We start from the raw sequence: 20,793 nt of genomic DNA on the forward strand, positions 1-20,793 counted from the left end.
AAACCTCCGGTCCTGCGCCAGAGAGGAGGATGCGAGGGGCTTCTCCGGAGCTGCTCGCAGCCGACAGCCGGGACGTGGGAAGCGGTTGCTTGGTTTTAGGATATCCCTGTCTTTGGGGTTTTGTTTTTGTTTTTTTTTTTCTCCTGTCTTAATCTTATTATTCACCCTAAGGAGCTTCCTGGGGACTTGTTCTTTGGGTGGAAAACGGCTAAGACCTTGTGCAAATGTATTGCTTAAAAAACAAAAACAAAAAAACTCTAGGTTGGAGAAATAGAGAATGGAAAGGAAAGCAGAGAAGAGAAAAAGGGTTCTTGGTGTGGCTTAAAAAAAATGCTGCTGAAAATAGAGCGGTTAAGGCTCAGTGGATTTTTCCGTTGCCTGCGTCTTGAGTCACCCTCTGCCATGGGCTGAATGGGCCGGGGGTGGCGCGGAGCGCGTCCCTGAGGGTCCCCGACCTTGTCATTATTGATGAGGCCCTGCGGCATGGCGAGCCCCGTCCCCGACCGCACCCCCGGCGCGCGCCCCTCCCCGGGAGCCTCCAGCGTTGCCCGGGCCGGGGCGCCCGTCCTTTCTCGGGACCTGTTGTGCAAGTTGGGGAGGGGGTAGCAGTGCAAGGGGCCCAGAGGGTTGCCTCCGGGAGGGGCCCCGAGCGCCGCCTGAACTGCTCCCCGCACCTCCTTCCGACGCAGCTTCACCCCCCGTCTCGGGGTTTGGCTTCTCTGCCCTGACAGGTCCGCTGGCGCTCTCCTTCTAAGGACCACCCTGGCCTTGACCATCAGAGCGGGGGACCGAGGCCAGAGGAGGCTCGCCCTGGCCCCGCGCATTCGCGCGCGCCCTCCTGCTCTCCGCGCGCCCGCAGCCCGGATGCCGGCGCCCGGCCGGGGCCCCCGGGGACGGCCGCAGACCATGCCCGGGCGCCGGGGGGCGCTGCGCGAGCCGGCCGGCTGCGGCTCGGGCCTGGGGGCGGCGCTGGCCTTGCTGCTGCTGCTGCTGCCCGCCGGCTGCCCGGTGAGGGCGCAGAACGACACGGAGCCCATCGTGCTGGAGGGCAAGTGCCTGGTGGTGTGCGACTCCAGCCCGTCTGCGGACGGCGCCGTCACCTCCTCGCTGGGCATCTCGGTGCGCTCCGGCAGCGCCAAGGTGGCCTTCTCCGCCACGCGGAGCACAAACCACGAGCCGTCCGAGATGAGCAACCGCACCATGACCATCTACTTCGATCAGGTCAGCGCGCGGACCTGCCCTCGCCTCCCGCCGGGCGCGTGGCTGGGTGGCCGGCTTCCCAGACGCGGAGCTCCAGGCTCTCCCCTCCCCTCTGCCCTGCCTTTCTCCCTTCTCCCGTGAGCTCTCCTTCTCACACTGTCGCTGCTCAATAACTCATCAGCTCGGTTGGCACTCGGATGACCGATAGTCCTGTGGAGCTGGGCGTCCCGCTGAGCTAAGAGAGCTGATGGACATTTCCAAAGAGAAACCGGTTTTCGGTGGAGTTGGGGCCGTCCTTGTGGGGGGTGGGCTCCTGTCCCCCTCGCTGGCCACTTAGAGACTGAGTACATTTAAACTCTCCTCGCTAACCCCCGGGTGGGGAGGGGGGCGGTTCTCCGAAGGTCTCAGCCCAGGCTCAGAGAAGTACCTACTGTTTATTTCGGAATGGATCCTAGAGAGGATACTTAACTTCAAGAGAAATAAGTGGGGAAGAGTGTGGGGAAATAGCAGCCATGGTTGTACAGAAACAGAACGAAACATAGTGTGATTATATAAAATGCGATCTGTGGCAAATGCAGTATATACAACGTAACATGTAAACACAGCAGGTCAGTATCAAATATGGTGGGATTATATAAAGAAGAAACGAAGAGCAATGAAATTGCCTTAGCCACCCAGCTCCCAGTCCCTTCAAAACAGAAGGGCCCCTGATGTGATCAGGTCTTGGCAGCCCCTTCTCTGGGTCACTGCTGCCCAGGATTAAAGGTCCTCACCTTCCCCTCTCTCCCTACCTTGGTTTTTGTTGTTTTTCAGGAACAAACAGGTTTCCAAACTTTGCCTAATCATCCCATTCATTTGGCCACAACTCCTCCCTCCTGGAGTTCCGGCCTCACTGAGCACACTTGTTTGAGTCCCTTTCTTTCTGTTAACCAGCTTGCTGACCTGGGTGAGGACCCAGCTGCACAGACCAACACCTCATTTTATGCCAATGTCTTCATTTGCTTTAATCCTTGTTAAGGATTATGTATTTGAAATTTGGAGAGGTGTGTACAAAGGGATGTCTCTCTTTAATCTGTTTTTTTTTTTATGAGACATGCATGTGTTTATTTTAATTATGTCCAAAAGCGACTGAACTGAACTGAAAGCAGACAGTGAATTAGTTTCCACAGTGTTTTTATAATACATCGTCCTTTCATTTGGGTGTTAAGAAAACTCTGTGATGTACATGGCATAAGCAGTAGTAGGATTTTCATTTTATAGATGAGCCAACTATGACAGGGCAGATGAAATGATGTCATGCACCAGTTAGGGAGGAATTGAAACCGGTTTTTCTGGGGCTGGTGGGTGTTCGTTCCTCTACAGCAGGGCCTTGAATTTGCCAGTTTCCTGAATTAGACATGGAGGTGAGAGAGTTGAGGTCATTGAGTTGGGAGCAGCACCAAGGGCTTGGAGGAGAGGCTTGGTTCTTTGAGACTTGTAAGGCAGACGGGACACAGCCTCAGAGGGAGGAGTACTTGTATCTTGAAGCTCCCCATCTTTAACAACAGCGCCCGAGTGTCTCTGAGCCCTGCAGTCAAGGAGGGGCTCAAGTGTGTTTAGAGCTCCTTGAAGAAGTTGATGTGGCGCCTTCCCCAGCCCTCCTAGCCTTCCCAGTGGCGTGGCTCTGGGAACCGCGTGTGATCCATCTGTAATGAGTGTGTAGGAAATAACAGCCAAGGGTATGGTTCGAATTTGTGTTTTGAACAAATGACAGGGTCTCTAATCTAGGGCTCTGCTGTTGTTGCGGGCTCTGTGTTTTAAAAACTGAGAACACGAGGCGGGGCCATTTTATGATTTTAACTGGGTTGTGCATTTGTGGGTGAGGAGGGGTGGGGTCCAGACAGGGATGAACCTTGAACATCTGACAGGGAAATCTGTTCGTAAAGGGGGACCTTCTGCTCCAGTCACTCCCATCCATCTTTTATCGGAGAAATAGCATCTGGAGGGTCACGTGATCTCATGTCTCGTGGCTCACTTTATCATCGTTCTTGCACTTTGTGGAATTTGAGCTGAGGGTGTCAGGCTGCCTTTCTCTCCCCTCTCCGGGTGGTTACTGATGCTTCCGAGCATGAGGTCACAGCCCAGCTTAGGGACTAGACTCCTCACATGGAAGAAAGTGAGGGGAGGTGGGCACAGCCAGTGTTTGGACTGTGGTTGTTCACCCAGCAGCGTTTATTGAACACCTGCCTACTGTGTGCTGCCAGGGGCGGTGCCTGGGGCTGGGAGACAAAACCTCACACCATCCCTTCCCTCCAGAAGCACACAGAGCTCATCCCAAGCTTTATCTGATGGAATTTAACTCAGGTAATGGGCCTTTTACTTCACCATCCTTTCTCTTCCCACTCAGGACAGAGCTCTGTTTTGGTCCAAGCTTCTCATTCAGGTCTCCAGAATCCCACAAACCTCAAACAGTCTCAGTTTACGGATCATCTGCCTTCCAGACTGTCTTTTGTGTTATCTTTCTTCCCCACCCCACAACAGCCACCATATGCAGCCATTGTTGTCAACACATAAATATACTACACTCTCCAGAGAGACAGCCTTCTGAAGTACCATCCATTAGGAGATCAATTCCTGCTGCAGGATGTTTAATTGGGGGCTTCTTGCTTCCTGGGGGGTGAGGGGTACCGGGTCCCTGAGCACGTGCTGCTGGAAGTCCTGCAGCTCTTAAAGGGACTGCTGGGGGTGGTCTGTTGAGTCTGATAGAAACACACTGAGGAGGGGCTTGCTATGTGTGTGTCCTATTCCTTCTTCTTTTCCAGGTCTTAGTAAATATTGGCAACCATTTTGATCTCGCCTCCAGTATATTTGTAGCCCCGAGAAAAGGGATATATAGCTTCAGCTTCCACGTGGTCAAAGTGTACAACAGACAGACCATCCAGGTGGGTCACTTGGACAGCTGGACCCTCCTGGCTCTGGACGAATAGTCACACCTTCTATGAGATGGGGAGGGTCAGGGAGGGGGCCTGGCGGGGTTCTGGGAAACAGTTCAGTCCTCTGGGTCAGCTCCCCTGGACGTGCGGCTCTGTGACCAGGGTAGGGGGTGGGTGAGACGAGAAGAAGCGGATGGGAGCGGGGTCCGTTGTGATCAGCTGAGCTCTGCCCTCTGCCTTGTAGGTCAGTCTAATGCAGAATGGCTACCCGGTGATCTCGGCGTTCGCCGGAGACCAGGACGTCACCAGAGAAGCGGCCAGCAACGGCGTCCTGCTGCTGATGGAGAGAGAGGATAAAGTCCACCTCAAACTGGAGAGGGGCAACCTTATGGGGGGCTGGAAGTACTCCACGTTCTCGGGCTTCTTGGTTTTCCCGCTATAAACGCAGAGCCTCCCCTGGACGGTGGGGACACGGCTGTCTGGACCCAGGAACCCACCCTTCCCAACCCCCCCGAACTTGCTGGAACAGGACAACTTGTTTCCATCCTCCTCCATCGGACTGTGGTGACAGAAGAGCGGCTTCCTTCAGAACCTCCAGCATTTTCTCTGAATATTGACCATTCCTCGGCGACCCGGCCCCTAATGGGTTTTAGACGACACGGTCTTAAGGAGAAATGAAATGATCGATCTGAGCAATTTGTACCTGTGATTGTAAAGTCAATACGGGATTTCATTGTCGGGACCATTGACTTTTCCTCTGTTGTTTGTACGTGGTATTGTTAGCCCCGTGGGAGGGGTGCCGCAGACCCCGGGATGGATAGCAGGCTGCTGGCTGGGCTCAAAGCAAGAGCCCCGCCGCTCACTGCCCACACGACAGCCCTTGAAACTTGTTCTCTGTGTGTCTGTTCAGCCTTAAGAAAAAGAATGGCTTCACTTTCATGCTGTATTTCCCCCACCCCTGGTGGATGGGAGTCCTCGGGAGGGGGAAGGGGACATTGTATCAAGAAGTGCTTTATCCGGAGAAGCAAATTTTGCACGATTGGACTGCAGCTTTTGTTTTGTATTGTTTGTGTGTGTGTGTGTGTGGGTTTTCTTTCCCCCATCCCCCCCAAGAAGCTTTACTTTTCTTCACACACACAGCTCCTCCTCCTCACCCCTGCTTTTGTCTTTTGTGCCGGGGTGGGGAGAGAAAAATGTGTGTTGGATTTCTGGAGGAGACCAAACAACACAAAACAAAAAAAAATAACTCTGTATTTTGGATGAGACCAAACGGAAGGTAGAGCAAAGTGAAAATGACAGACAGACACTTCTGCTTATTCTTTAAAAGAGACTCTCTCAGAGACACTTTTGGAAGTACCAACCTGGATTTTTTTTTTTTTTTTTAATGTTTTGGAATACTTTTAAGAGACGGATGTTGCTGAGTGGCCTGAATCATGTCAGATGAGAACGGAAGCTGTGATGACCAAGTTCCCAATCACGTGGTCTCTTTGCCAAGCACAACTGGGTCTTCCTGGCAGCGTGTTTTTGCCCCTTTGGATCCACGTCCGGGTGAGCACACCACGGTCAGGTGCTCAGAGTCAACGGGACCAACTAGTCTTCCCCCTCAGGATCCTCTTCTGATCTGCCCAGGCAGAGGGTGTGGACACTCTCCGCAAGCACCTGGCGGGGAAGCCGCATGAAAATCACAGTGGTTGAAGGTTATTGACAGAGGCTCCCTAGAAGCAGTTTCCCAAATTCTCGTTGTTTGGCACCTGATACAACAATACTATTTAAACACAGCTGAGAGTTGACGGGTGCAGGATTCCTTCGCCAAGGAAATGGCACTGATCCCAAAGCAATCAAAGAAGAGACCTCAAACCGGATGTTAATTTGTCCTTTGTGTAACAATGTAACCAAAATATTGATGATAAAAAGTCATAATTTAAGATTCCGAATAAATGGGTTTGATGTCTGGCTTGCTCTCTCCCTCCAGCTCAACCTCCCAACTCTCAAAATGCGTGTAAGGAAAGGCCAAGGTTCAGGAGCTTGGGGAATCAAACCCATACTGTTTACACTTTAGAAAATACACAGAAGAACACACACTAACTTATGTGTATCTTGCTGGGGTCCAGATGGATAGTGCATCCTTAAATATCTATTTTTCACACAGAAAAGTTTAGGAGGAGGCATTAAGTGACAAGGGCTTCCTTGGTGGCTCAGATGCTAAAGAATCCGCCTGCAGTGTGAGAGACCAGGGATCGATCCCTGGCTTGGGAAGATCCCCTAGAGAAGGGAATGGCAACCCACTCCAGTAGTATTGCCTGGAGAATTTCATGGATGAAGGAGCCTGGCAGACTACAGTCCATGGGGTTGGAAAGTGACTTAACACTTTCAAATTCTAACAGTATTAGGTGAAAAGGACAGCATTAAAAAGATGTTATGGATATCAATCTGCTTCTATCACATTTAATCTTCAGTGTAGTACAAGGTCCAATCCAATATTTCAATCAGAGAGCACAGATATACAAGAAACTCATTTGAAGATTGCATCAGTTGTTTGTAAGATGTGGATGAAGGTGGGATTCATTTTCAAATAAGAAATGCAATGGAGACTTTATACATGAAAAAATACAGTTGGGCTAGCCATAACTGAAGAAAGAATATAACAGGATGCAGAATTTTATTTGAATAAAAATGCTGTTACATTGTGGAAGGGGAAAAAAACAACAAAAAACATCAACCAAAAAGCATTTGGGGCATTTTGGCTCTTTGAATAGAAGACGTAATTCTGACTAGAGCATTGTTTATTAATGCTGGTAATACACACAGCAGGATGGTAGCAAAGATTTTCCTCTGTTTTCTAGCCCTCAGTTATTTAGTCCTCTTTCCTTCATTTCCTAACCTTCTGTTCAGTTTTAAACAAAGAGCAGACAGCCCTCAGTAGGAGTCAGCACACTGCTACAGCACGTCAGAGACTGAAATATATACGAGGAGTTGTTATTTTTATTGCTCACTAATTTGTAATAGACATTTCTTCATAGTTATACATTTATTATAGGTTGTCATTTGGGTATACTGCCTAATAAATAAGTTATTAAATTGATCTATCTAAAAATAAGTATATTTCAGGAGTTGATTTTATATTAGGAAGGAAAGCTTTAGTGTTTTTTTTTGTTCATTTGTTTTGTTTTGAGATGGATGCCAAAAGGTACATTAGGAAGAAGCCAGGACATTAGAGTTTCTGAAGGTGTTGATCATCTGCTGCTCCTGCCAAGTTTCTGTTTGGCTGAGGACTGTTGAGGGACATGAAGTTTCTGTGTATAGTCTACAAAAACATGTAGGTCAGATTACAATTTGAAATGTATCTTTAATTGGAAAAAAGGGATGTTTATAATATTTGCAGCCTGATTTGAGCCACCGCATCTCTGAGCTGGTTTTCCGATCTGGAGAGTGAAGTCATCACCTCTGCACCCTCTCCCCTCCCCCCAAGGTTATGTGAGGATCAGAAAGAAATATCACAACCATAGGGGACCATGATAGAAAGAGGTATTAGACTGGAGGGAGGGTGTTTCTGGTAAGTCAGATTTTCCAACATGCAATTTATGAAAAATATATATAAAATGACGACTCAACAGGAGGACACTTGAATATGAGAAGTTTCCGTATTCTCAAGAGCCTTTTAAAATTACAGCACTATATTGAAGTCTAATTTGATTTTTTAAAAGGATGACAATAGGAGCATATTAAAATCTATATATTTTCATATTAATTTCAGTTCTTAGTTATGTCCTTTATCTTCTGTGGCTCAAGTCAAACTTTCTATTCAAATATGTAGTCAATATTTTATACAAATATACAATTAACATTTTAACACAAGTAAAAAATGAAGTTCCAGTACTACAGCATTATAATAAGTTACTCTAGTTGATAAATGTTAATGCTCTTAAACTGTAAATTTTTTTAAGACTATACTATTTTTTAACTTAAATTCTAATTTGAAATAGAATCCTGAAGATTCAACTTTAGGGCCTGAGAAATTGTTTAAATATCTATACTTCCTTAGCTTTAGTTGCATTCTTAGATTTTTGTAATATATATTAATGTATAATGAGATTATTTCCATTTTTAAAGGTTGTATTTAACTGTAGGTGCCCAGAGTAAAAGTGATACAAACATTGACTATTGGCATGAAAGCTCATGGGATCCTGTAGAGATTGCATAGATTTACTTGTTTGGAAAAAAATATTTTAAGCAAAATCTCATTATTTCATGCATCAGAAGAGTTAGAAAACATATACAAAGCAAACCAAATCTTTGAATCCTTATTTTGTTTGTAATGTTTCCTTGAAAATCACCTTATCAAGGAAATCACTATCAATTCACACATATAGTAACTATTATATGTATATGGTTTGCCTGTAAATACATGAACATATACAGCTGATATTTAGTATAGTGATATAAAATAAACTACATACATTGGCTGCATTTTACTGGAATCTAGACATAAGTGAGTGAAAATTTGATGAATCACTTTATACAAGCCAAACAAAAACATGGATTGTTCCAGCATGCCTCGTGTACCAAAAGAGCTAAGAGTGTTCTGTCAATTTATGACCCCATAATTTTACAGTCTTTTATAAGGAAATAAATATTGCAATAAAATAATGTTGCTGTAAATAAATAGTTTATATTTCTACAGGGTAGGAAGCATATAGCAATCTACTGCATAGATGCGCTAGAATGAAAGGCTCTATTACATTATATTTTAGGTGGTGTAAATAAATTATGGAACTCCTAGAAGCCAGTTACACTGAATCACTCTAAAGGCTTTACTGTGCACTCTGTGAAAGCACTTGTAAAAAATGTGAAACTAGATTAACCATAGAACTATGATGAGTTTTTGTCCTTTTGCCTTGCTTATGTAGGAGTTTACTTGTCATTGGGACTTTATTTCTAAAGCTAGCACTTTGCTACTAAAATGGGATATTACACACACTAAAATTTAAGATCAGAGCCTATAAATTCTCATGAGATTCTTAAAATTAATTTTCTTGACATTTAAGGAGCAAGCACTGAAGTGAGCTAAAATACAATTTCCAATTTGGTTTTATGGCTTTTCAATTTTTGATTCTTTTTTTTTTTTTTTTGATTGATAACACTCTGAAGACATTAACGGATGATGGTCACATGCCACCTGTCAAATCTGTTTATGTATTTGCCTAGATTTTTAAAGCATAATTTTCACAGATTGATTTCACGAAAAGTATGTTTATTGCTTTTGCAATGGAGGGCTACAATTCACTCAATTTAGATATTTTAACAGGCTATATGTTACACAGCTGTCCCTGATGTGGTTGGTAAGATTCAGCCTTCATGTACCCCCTGGAAAAAAGAAAAAAAATAGTCTTCTCAAAATTCCTTTAAACCCAATGAATGTGATCTTTTGAAAAAACTGATATGTGTATGTCTGTATAATAACATTATACCAGAACATGAATTCTAAGTAAATGAGCTTTCCTTCCATTCCCAAACCCAGTAGGGTAACTTGAAATTTGTAAGGGCAGAAGCCACGTGGTTTTACCTCCTACAGATAATAGGGGCTCTGTTTTATCTTCCTAAGTGGATTTTGCTGTGGGTTTCCATCACCAGAATCACTTCAGTGTCTATAGCATCATAAATCATTATCTTCATCAGCTCGCCCACATACACTCTTTGTGTAGGGTAAATGAGCTCCTTGACAACTTAATTTGGAAAAGAAATCTTCATTCCCTTTTCTTAATGCCTACAGCAGGACTCCCCAGGGTCAGAATGCCGCTTTGCACTGGCTCAATTGGAACAGGATGGAAGCTACTTATTAATGAGCCACTCCAGTCTTGCAACCTGACTAGCACTGCCTTAACGTGGAATATTGTTCCTTCACATTCTTCAGGAACGTCAATTTCTAAATTCGTTTTAGGTGGTGGAAAAAAATTCCTTGTTGTAGAATGTTCGCATATTTGCAGGATTTGAGTATTTTGTCTAAGTATTATCTCATTCATTTGAAAATAATTATATCAATCCCTTGAGCATCCCAGGTGACTCAGACGGTAAAGAATCCACCTGTCAATTCAGGAGATCTGGGTTCAATACCTGGGTAGGGAAGATACCTTGGAGAAGGGAATGTCTACCCACACCAGTATTCTTGCCTGGAGAATCCCATGGACAGAGGAGTCTGGCGGGCTATGGTTCATGGGGTCGCAAATAGTCAAACACGACGGAGTGACTAAGCACCCGTGTATCAATCTGTTACTATTTCAAGTCCAGTGGGATGCAGAGCATTCTCATATCTCCTTGGTTTTGTATTATAAAGAGCATTTATTGTGATTCTAGTGCATTGTTGTTATAGAACTGACTCGAGAATAATGTCTAAAGTAGAACTAAATCAACTGAAAAATTTGGGCAAATTCTCCTTATTACTAAAGGTCCTCATTTGCCATATTTTTACATGGATCTTGAAGATTCCTACCAGTTTTAAAATTAGCATTAGAATTAATATTTATCTCTGAATCACTTTTTTTTTTTTCACAGTTATATAACTGGGACTTCCCTGATGGCTCAACTGGTAAGGAATCTATCTGCAATGCGGGAGACCTGGGTTCGATCCCTGGGTCAGGAAGATCCCCTGGAGAAGGGAACGGCTACCCACTCCAGTATTCTGGCCTGGAGAATTCCATGAACTGTATAGTCCATGGAGTCACAAAGAGCTGGGCACTATAGTCTTATATGATCTAGTCATATAACTACTAGGTCATAAAAGTATCCTTCCAGAGAGAAGTTTATCACTGAACAACAAATTTAGTCATGACAATGTGATGCTGTCTTTTTTCATGTTGCCAAGCATGACAAGATGTCATAGCATAGTTTTATTCTGGAATTGTAAACTGTCAGTGGAAAAAGCAATTATATTTCTTTTTTAAAAATGATTGATTCTTTTGGGAACAGGGTGTAGATATTTCTTTTTCATTCCAAAATATTTTCAGATTGCTGCCTAGGGGCCAGTGTGCTTAGAGATAATGACAGAAAAATAAAGGCACAGTCAGGGTGTGCCAAGAGCTGCTAGCCTTTGTTGGAAATAGTGTTCACAACTAGCCTGAAGGAGATCCAGTTAAACTGATGGTGAGGGGGCGGGCTGGGGTGGGTGTGAGAGCGACCTTGGAAATGGGAATATGTATTTACTAAAGTTAATAATGTAATTTACATTTTTCACGCATGAAGCAGAGAATGTGAGTTTGGCATGGACACTGAATGCTGAGCATCAGTTGATCTCCCAGCCACTACCTTGCCTCCCTCGGTGAACATAGTTGGATATTTGGCCAACTGATGGCAGTCGAGCGCTCATGAACTAACCTTGGAGGTATTAAAATGGCACAGACCAGATGCAAGAAATTTCCATTGTCTTAACACATGAAGATTAAATTTGCATAACCCTTTGTACAGTTATATTTCTGCTTTCCTCATGTAGAGAATTTTTTAGGGAACTGGCATGCGAGGATGACTCAAATCCTAAGAAGACAGAGCTAAAGCAGGATATGAGCAAGGCATGATGTGAAGTCCTTCTTAAGGAGACTGGATAGGAGACCTAGTGCTTTGGCGTGTTTACAAGATACTAACTTAACAAAGATCTAACAAGAAGAAACAAAAGATAAATGTAAGACCAAATGGCACTGGTGAAAACATAAGATTCTGTACGTTTTATTTCTGCAAAGAGACACATAAGTGTGTCCGTGTGTGCATGAAGATTGAAATATTTATAGTCCAAACTTCCCTGCTATCAGAATGCCTTCCCAGTGCCTCTAGCTATGCCATCCATGAAAACTCACTTCCATATAAGAGGAAGGTGATGCACTCGGGTACCTCTGTCAGGGTTCGTAGTCATTTCTACTAACTTCTTACCTCAATCACTTGGTCTGTATTTCATACTTTATTTCTTGTATTCAATCTTTCTAATCTATTTTACCAGAAGGTAGAAATTACATCTGGTCTCCCTGACAGACAGAGATTGAGAACTGCTGAGAATAATTAAGCCATCTGGTGCTATAAATCCAACAGAAAGTTATGATCAGTGGATCATGGCCTAATCTGCTTTTCATCCATTGCATCTAAATTACTTTGGCACACAAGAATGACGAGGAGCTGGATTTTTAAAGGAAATGGCCACATCTTCCCCAGTCGTTAGCAGGCAAAGGCATGCAGGCATCAGACTGTGATAATTAGAGAAGACCTATTTTCCCCTAAGGCCTACTGCTTTCAATACTTCATTTTTTCTTTAAAAAAAGTCTCAAAATGTACTGCACCAAACAGTGAATGTCATGTAGTTTTTACTTAAGATTCTTAGCTGTACCTAAGCATGTTTATGAGAAGAAATTATTTACTAAAATAAACTTTTCACCTTAATGGAAACTTGAAAGGAACCTAAATGTATTTTGTTATATTATCCTGCAAAATTGCAGAAACATTGGTTTCAGGAAAAACTCCCCAATAGATGGTGCTGCTGCTGTGATCTGAAACACTGAATAATTAGTATGCAAAAAAGCTCCAGAGAGAGGCCTCTGGGAATTCCCTTACATCAAGTTATGGAAAGATAAAAATGTGGCTTTATTTGTGCTAAATGCCCATCGACATAATGGTGTAGTCTGAAAACTTCAAAAAGATTCCTTGGTGTTTTGAGGTCAAGAAAATACTTCTGAGGTCCATTGTTCATGTCTCAAATGTCTTTGTAACATAACCACAACAAAATTGAGTATTCAAGAGGATGAGCTGATGGCCTTCCAAGTTTCTTTCCCCATCATGTTTCAAGGGTCTATTAGTTACATATATAATATGAAGATTATAATACAAATGAAAAAATAAGAATCCTTCTTTCAGATTTAAGGGAAAAACTGCAGAAACTGTATTGGCAGAATGATGTCACCACTGCTGTTAGTGATAATCCTTGGTGCTAACTCTTTGCACATGTGAGGAACTGTGCTGAGTACTCTGCGATTATCTTTCCATTTCATCATTATGATAACCCTACAAAGTAGACACTCTTATTACCTTTTTAGAGATGATGAGAATATCATTTAAAGCAATTAGATGACGTGGTCAAGGTCTCATAGCAAAAGAATCGCAGAGGCAGGATTTCAATCTTGAACTTTCTGACTTCATAACCTATTCTCTAAACTTTGAATTTATTATGCATTTCAGGACGAGAGCTAAAGTGTGAAAATCAATTTGTTAAATAAGAACTCTATGTACACCATGATTAATCATAAGTGTTTGCATCACAGTTATTTCAGTAACATGCATTGGTTTTTTTAAAAAGACAATTTAGATTTGCACTCTGCAAAAAACGGCTTTATTTTGATCATAAGGAAATATTGCAACAGCTTCTATAAATGGACTGATTCTTATATCAGAAATACCCAAGTTTGGACTCTTGTGATGTTGAGTCATCATTTCCAGGCAGAAAATGATAATGGAAACATTTTTTTTTTCCTTTTTCTTGTCAGAACACTTTGTAAAGATCAACACAAAACACTCAGACATATAAATACAAATGGCTCATTTTCCCAACAAGATTGTATATTTTATAAAGAACACAGGTCACTCTCTCAGGAATTGTAGAGTAAAAAAGTGAGAAATCAAGCACAAGAAGAAAATAAGCCGTACTCATATTGAGCTATTGGCCCTAAAGTTGTTTATGGGGTTTAAGCCTAACCTCTGGCTGAAGAAATATCTTAGAACCTGAAGTCAGGGAGTTCCTTAGGAGATTAGATCTCTTGCCTGGAAAGCATAATTAGCAAAGTTAAAACTAATTAAACAAACTTAAGGGAGATTTTTAGAAATGGTTTACCATCCATTTGGTTGGATAGAATGCATTTGCTGTATTGTAATGGGGGCTTCTGTGCTGGCTCAGCGGTAAAGAATCCACCTGCTAATGCAGGAGACACAGGTTTGATCCCTGGATAGGGAAGACCCCCTGGAGGAGGAAATGGCAACCCACTACAAAATTCTTCCCTGGAGAATCCCATGGACAGAGGAGCCTGGTGGGCTACAGACCATAGGGTCACAAAGAATCGGACACGACTGAGTGACTAAACCTGGATCATAGGGTTCCCAGCCCTACAGATGAGTAAGGAAGGCCACCTTTTGGCAGGCCCAGGAAACTCAGGCTACCTTGGGGACCTCAAGAAGAGAGGAATTCACCTAAATCTATAAACCCCACAAGAGAAGCCAGATGGTGAGGTCTTGAATAAATGTGTTAGCCAAGAGAGGCTTTGAAAAGTCTCATCTGTGATTCCTTATGCCAAGTACCAGCAAAGCAAACTTAAAAATTCTATGAGGTCAGTTACCATACTTCCACTTATGTAAAAAAATCATGCCATGGTTAATGATGCCTGGTTTACTTTATTAACTTTGGTTATCTCTGTCCAAAAAGAGGGATGGCTACAGAGAATGGAGGAAGGACTTGGTGACTCATGGTGAGAGGTTTTGTATTTGGATGACAAGCAAAATAATGGTATCTGGTACAGGATTTGGGGAATTAGGAATGCAGTGTGATTTATACCACTGTAAAATTTATTATTTTTAATGAAATCTTCTGCACTTCAAATGTATTTAAGCACCAATGTGTAAAAAGAGGTATCTCTAATAGGTGACAGATTCATTTTTAATGTAACTCGGGGAGTTAAAGATGGGGTGCTTTATTTGTTTTTCTCCATGAAGCATTCCAAATGAACAAATGTCATCTGTCAAGACTGGTTCATTTTAAATTAATATTTTCGGTTAGTGGGCGTTGTTATTTTGCATGTAACAGAACAGTCCTTTAGATCCAAAACACAAAACTGAGTCTGTTGTGATGATGATTTAATTTTCCTTCTCAAATCTAGTTTGGTGCTTGATTCACAGATATATGGTGCTAATTGTGATCCCTGATCTTGATCCTTGATCTTGGAACTAGGAAATGATAAAGTATCATGCCATATATTTCCAGGAATTCCCCAAGAAGGTATGGACACATGTGGAGAACATAGTTAATTTTCAACATCGAAACATTTTTTATGTCTTAACTGTAACAGTCATGTTGTAGTTTTCATCTGTGTTTTTTCAGATTCTAAAGCTGCTTCAGATTCTATCACGAAAGTGTTAAAATAAAAACAGTGTTAACCGGGAAGTTTGTGGGTTTTTTTTGGCTTCATTGACTTTTATATTGAAATTCAGAAGGAAATTAATATCACTAATGAAAATGACTAACACTGAATGAAAGCTAACCATGTACCACGTGCCATTCTAAATGTTTAAGCCATATTGCCCCGTGTTTTAAGCCAGGTACCATCATTTTCTGGAGGCTATTGCAGAGAAAAATGAGAACACAGAGCTTAGTCAGCTTGTTGCTGGTTCCACTGCTGGTCATCCTGGCCAATGTCTGAGTCCACACAGACTGGATTGGGATCCATAAAGTTAGGGTTAGCATTATGGCATCATTCCCTGTTAGGAGCTAGCCTCAGAAAATGTCCATAAGAGCTGAGAGCTTCTTTCTCTAATTGCCTCTTGTGGTCAGATGCCTATGTTGCAAAAGTTTTCCTTTTCACTCCATACATCAATTATGTATTACTTTTGGAAGTTAAATATATCTGAAATTAAAATTAATTTATAAATTTAATAATACTTTTTTGGCCAAGTATAACACACCAAATTAAATCCCAGCACTGAAGTGCTTATTTGGATGACTTAATATATTTGCCAACGAGACTCGGATTGTTTATTCCAAAAGCAAAGCAATAGTAGCCCTGGAGATGCTACACAGGGCAAGGATAAAGGGGGAACTTTGGCCACCTGATGCGAAGAGCTGACTCATTGGAAACGACCCTGATGCTGGGGAAGACTGAGGGCAGGAGGAGTAGGGAGCAGCAGAGGATGAGATGGTTGGATGGCATCACTAACTCAATGGACTTGAGTTTGAGCAGAGTCCAGGGGATGGTGAAGGACAGGGAAGCCTGGTATGCTGCCGTGCATGGAGTCACAAAGAGTCGAACATGACTTAGAGACTGAACCACAACAACAAAGGGGAAATATACTGGAAACAAAGTAAACTATTTAGTGTGTGTGACACAGCAGGTGTGACTTTATAGACAGCGGTAACCAGATTAAACAAGAATAACCAGACCAGATGGGAAAGACATTTCAAGTGCTTGGTCAAGAAAAAGGTCATGCGTTTCTAAAGTAATGAATGTTAGTGCTTCTCTGACTCTGACTTGTATTCATACCATGCCAATTGGATCTCCCTGATGGCTCAGACAGTTAAGTGTCTGTCTACAATGCAGGAGACCTGGGTTCGATCCCTGGGTTGGGAAGATTCCCTGGAGAAGGAAATGGCAACCCACTCCAGTAAGTACTCTTGCCTAGAAAATCCCATGGGCGGAGGAGCCTGGTGTCCATGGGGTTACAAAGAGTTGGACACGACTGAGAGACTTCACTTTCTTTCTTTCTTTCTTCACTTTATCATTCTGGAAAAGTCTTCAAATTCAAGGTGTGGCACTGAGAACTGCCATTCTCCTTGTTTTGAGAAAGTGGCTCATTATATTCATGAACCTGATCAGCCTTACATAACAGCAACTAGGTTTTTGGTTAACTTCACAGCAGGCTGAGACCTGTTAGCTCAAAAGCCTACAAACTTCAAATTTGCATCTTTACATGTTAAATTGTTTTCAAACCAGCCTAAATGAGCAGTTTTTTGACCACTCTGTGCCTATTTGTATGTCTTATGAATGCCCCAGCTTCTGCTGGTGTTGATAAGACAATCTTGTGGTTATAGGGCTCAAGCAGCTACTGCCCTTCAGAGCTCTTGAAGCAGAAACTCCCTGCTGTGCTGCAAGGACACCTTGACTGAAGCCCAGTCTCTGAGCCCCGGCACCCCAGAAGTTTCCTTGCCCACCCTCCTCCCTCTCTGGAAGGTGTCCTTCTGGCTATAAGCCTCTGCACAGGCTTGTGCTAAGAGGGACTTCCTCCTCTCTTGCAACCGGATTGTTGATGTTGCTATTTAGCCATTTAGTTGCGTCCAACTCGTTTGCAGCCCCATGGACTGTAGCCTGCTAGGATTCTCTGTCCATGGGATTTCCAGGCAAGAATACTGGAGTGGATTACCATTTCCTTCTTCAGAGGATCTTCCTGATCCAGGGGTTAAAGCTGGGTCTCTTGCATTGGGAAGCAGATTCTTTACCACTGAGCCACCTGGGAAGCCCGGAAACCTGATTACGTACCACCTAATAAACTTGTGTGTTACTGCATCTCTTGGTCATGTCCTCTCCTTTGTCAGCCTCCAAAGGCCTCTCCTTCCCCACCGTGGCTCAAGTCCTAAAGATGGGGGTCACCTGGGCAGGTGCTGGGAGCCAGTGTGAGGAACTCCGCCCACGGCAAAGGTCATGAGGAAGGAGGCTTCGGCATACGCAAAGGTGGGATTGAGCCTCAGGAAACCCCCTGTTCCCGAGCATCTACCCCCAAAACCAGAGTCTGCCCACTTTACTTATGCTCTCACCTACACCTCTGACTTTACCGGGGGCTCTTCCCCATCACCATTTCCCTCGGAGAAGGAGTTAACTTGCAGCTCCAGTTAATAAAAATTCCTGGGCATGACAAGAGTGTTTCAACTTACAAACTCCTCTGAAGTTTCTCTAGCCTGCTTGAGTGGGTTCATCTGGCCACGTGTGATTGTTTACAGCCTCCTAACCATGAGAGGCATGAGATGCTTTAAACTTTCTATATAGAGACTCTTTTGAGAAGTTAGAAAATTATTAGTATAGAATAGTGGGTTGATTAGAAATTATAATGGTGAAGGGTTTTTCATTTGTTGAGCCGATATTTGCTGCTAAATCTCCGTATTCCCTGCCCTTATAATGAATATAACTAGCATATAGGAGAAATAAGTATTAACCTTTAAGATTAATCATGTTAAACCTTAGGCTAAGTAAATTCCTTTTCTTGATTGTAACCCTCTACACCCTCACCCTATAGGAATGCAACTTTATTTGGAGGGTGGTGCCTGGTTTAAGAAAAAATCACCCCTGGAGAAAATAAGTTTTTTGATTGACTGACCATTATCAGAAAGGGCCATAAAAGGTCAGCAGACGTCATGGCCAGAAGATGATGTAAAACTGCTAAGACCTTTGTATAATTTTATATGAAGCACCTGATTTTGACAAGGGTCAGGTCTGCGACCCCGAGTCTCTGTATTCATCCCTATGTATAGCAAAAAGTATATAAGCAAACCTGAAAATAAACAAAAGGGATCAGTTTCTGGAAAGACTGATTCCCCTGTGTCATTCTTTCTTTCCCCTTCTGGCTGAATTCCCATCTGGAACGTGGGTACTCACCAAGCCTGCTAATTTTGCCTGGGCTTCTAAGATCAGACCAGGGAGGCCTCAGTGCCTCCTCTCCTTTGGGAGAATGGAAAGACGCCTGTGGCCTACGTAGGTGGTGCAAATTCCTTGTCTTGGAGTTTTATTGGTATTCTACATAAACCAAGTTATTCAGCCTCTTTTTCTCCACTAATATTTCCTACTACACTATCCTTTTCTAATCTCTCTTTATATCTGTAATTAAATAAGTTTTTTTCCTAGGATGCAGATTCCGTCTCCCCTTCGAATTACCCTGGATCCACTGGGGCTGGACCCTGGCAGGCAGGAGTAACTATGCTTCTTGGGTTCTGCCTGACTGCTATCAAGAGTTCCAGTCATGATCAATCATCAGGATGTTTTTATTTGTCTTAAATTTAATCTGAAAAATTTCTTGGAGTAACTGGTAAACTGGGCAACGAATCTTTTCATCACCAGATCTCTGGAAGTCCACTTGAAAATAAGCTCCACCCACCTCTCTTAAAAAAAAAGTAAAAAGAAAAAACAACTGATGTGGGTAAGAAGGAAGCTCATGTGTAAGATATTACTGAGAGTCTCTGCTCACCACACAATAGGCTCATGAATCTGAGACATGAAGTGGTTGAGGCAAGGAATACAGCTTTACTCAGAGAGTCTGCTGACTGATGACAGAAGAATGTCTCAAAATAACCATCTTCCCAGAGTCTGGATGCCAGGTTCTTTTGTACATCAGAGATTGAGGAAACAAAGTAAAAAGGCCATTAATCTTGCAGATATCTCCTATAATGGCAAGCCTTAGGCAGGAGGATGTGTTAATTTCTTCCTCCCTGCAATCCACGGGTGGACAGGGTTCTAAACAAAGGCACTTTAGCTTAATAGGCAGAGGAGCAGGATTCTCTGAGGCAGGCCGTTATGTATGATTACAATAACAACAGTTGTAGAAAACAAGTCAAAGAAACAGTTCACACGTGCAGTCAGAATTGACTTCTCCCTGCAACAAGATGGCCTGCAGACCACCTCTGGCTAAAATGGCAGATCCATGAGCGATGCCCAGGCTTGCGGTGGTTCTTCCCCTGCCATGTTGCTCACCATCAGAACAATTCACGGTGTTTTACTAGAAGCATTTAAGCCATTTATCTGATAGTCACCTCTGTGTATAAAAAGGACACATACAATGCATTTCAGTGAACTCCAGAGACATCTATTATATTTGGGAGTTGCAATCTTTTTTTGAATTGATGTTAGGCCACTTTGTTAATAAGCAAATTCCTTGCAAATAACACTTACCCTTTTGATAATGTCAATTAACAGGGGATGCAAAAAAACCTTCAGATTTTTAAGTATCCATTTCTAGATCAGTTAAATGAGATCAGGAGTTAGGAGGACAGTCCACAGTATAATAGCAAAAAAAAAAAAAAAAAAAGAATCCATATTAAATGGCAAATGTGCAGGTTTGCAGGCAATTATGAGACCAAACATACGACATCTATATTCATTAGATGACTCTCATTGGGCTTGTTTTAGATGTACAGTGCCCAAATGCCCACGTAATTTACTACAACCTGCTCAGCAACTGAGGGTAATTTTAGCAAGTAATAATTCTGAAATACTTTCTTCCCTATATTCCTTGTCTTGCTTTATAAGAAATCTGTCCTGATTTTCTAAAATGCATTTAACACTTAGGTAGGTAAGCCTCAGTATCAGGAGGTGTTAATGACTCACCTAATTAAATGATAGATCAGGGCCCTGGGCCCTGTTTTTCCATAAAGAAATCTCTTTTTTTACACATGACTTTACTTTTTGCAGATATGCAAAAAACAGGAGCAAACAATACTCTAGCAAAAAATGTAGCAATTTGTTATGTGTGAATGATATGCTGGATTCTGTATCAGTGGCTCCATGTGTGTTATTTCTAATGACAGGATATCTTGGAATAAATTGAAGTATGATTTTATGTATTTGAGGAGTTTGGAATTAATAAAGGACACATAGGATGATATATGCCATCAAAGCACGGATCTTGTACATTATGACTTCAGTGACCAATCATTAGTAATTTGTATTACTATGGGAAAAATTAAAAAAACTCATTGGAACCACGCGCATGTAAGCACCTTCAGTTATATATGTGTGAGTATATATTTCAATTGTCATTGCATGAACTGCAAATTTAGTCTCAATATGGAAAGCATGAGGGGACATATTCTATTTAATCTCTACAGCATATACTGTTATTTTGTCCTTTCTCTAAAAAGCTGTAGATTTGCCCTGACTGAACAAAGAAAGAAAAAGGGAGTATTTTATTTCGT

General features: G+C 42.6%; 1 protein-coding gene across 1 annotated transcript; it reads left to right on the plus strand.

Annotated features, from left to right (window-relative positions):
- Positions 1-864: 864 nt before the first annotated feature.
- CBLN2 (cerebellin 2 precursor) lies at positions 865-5,960 on the plus strand. The gene is made up of 3 exons (XM_068993830.1): positions 865-1,221; positions 4,002-4,121; positions 4,357-5,960. The coding sequence occupies exons 1-3, from the start codon at positions 865-867 to the stop codon at positions 4,552-4,554; spliced, it is 675 nt and encodes a 224-aa protein (XP_068849931.1). The 3' UTR covers positions 4,555-5,960.
- The last annotated feature ends 14,833 nt before the right edge of the window (positions 5,961-20,793 follow it).

This window comes from Capricornis sumatraensis, chromosome 21, assembly GCF_032405125.1.
Source record: "Capricornis sumatraensis isolate serow.1 chromosome 21, serow.2, whole genome shotgun sequence".
In the NCBI taxonomy this organism is placed as follows: Eukaryota; Metazoa; Chordata; class Mammalia; order Artiodactyla; family Bovidae; genus Capricornis; species Capricornis sumatraensis.

Coding starts and splice junctions, on each gene's coding strand:
- CBLN2 (XM_068993830.1), top strand. CDS start 865: ATGCCGGCGCCCGGCCGGGGCCCCCGGGGACGGCCGCAGACCATGCCC. Junction 1,222..4,001: donor TGACCATCTACTTCGATCAG/GTCAGCGCGCGG, acceptor CTTCTTTTCCAG/GTCTTAGTAAATATTGGCAA. Junction 4,122..4,356: donor ACAACAGACAGACCATCCAG/GTGGGTCACTTG, acceptor TCTGCCTTGTAG/GTCAGTCTAATGCAGAATGG.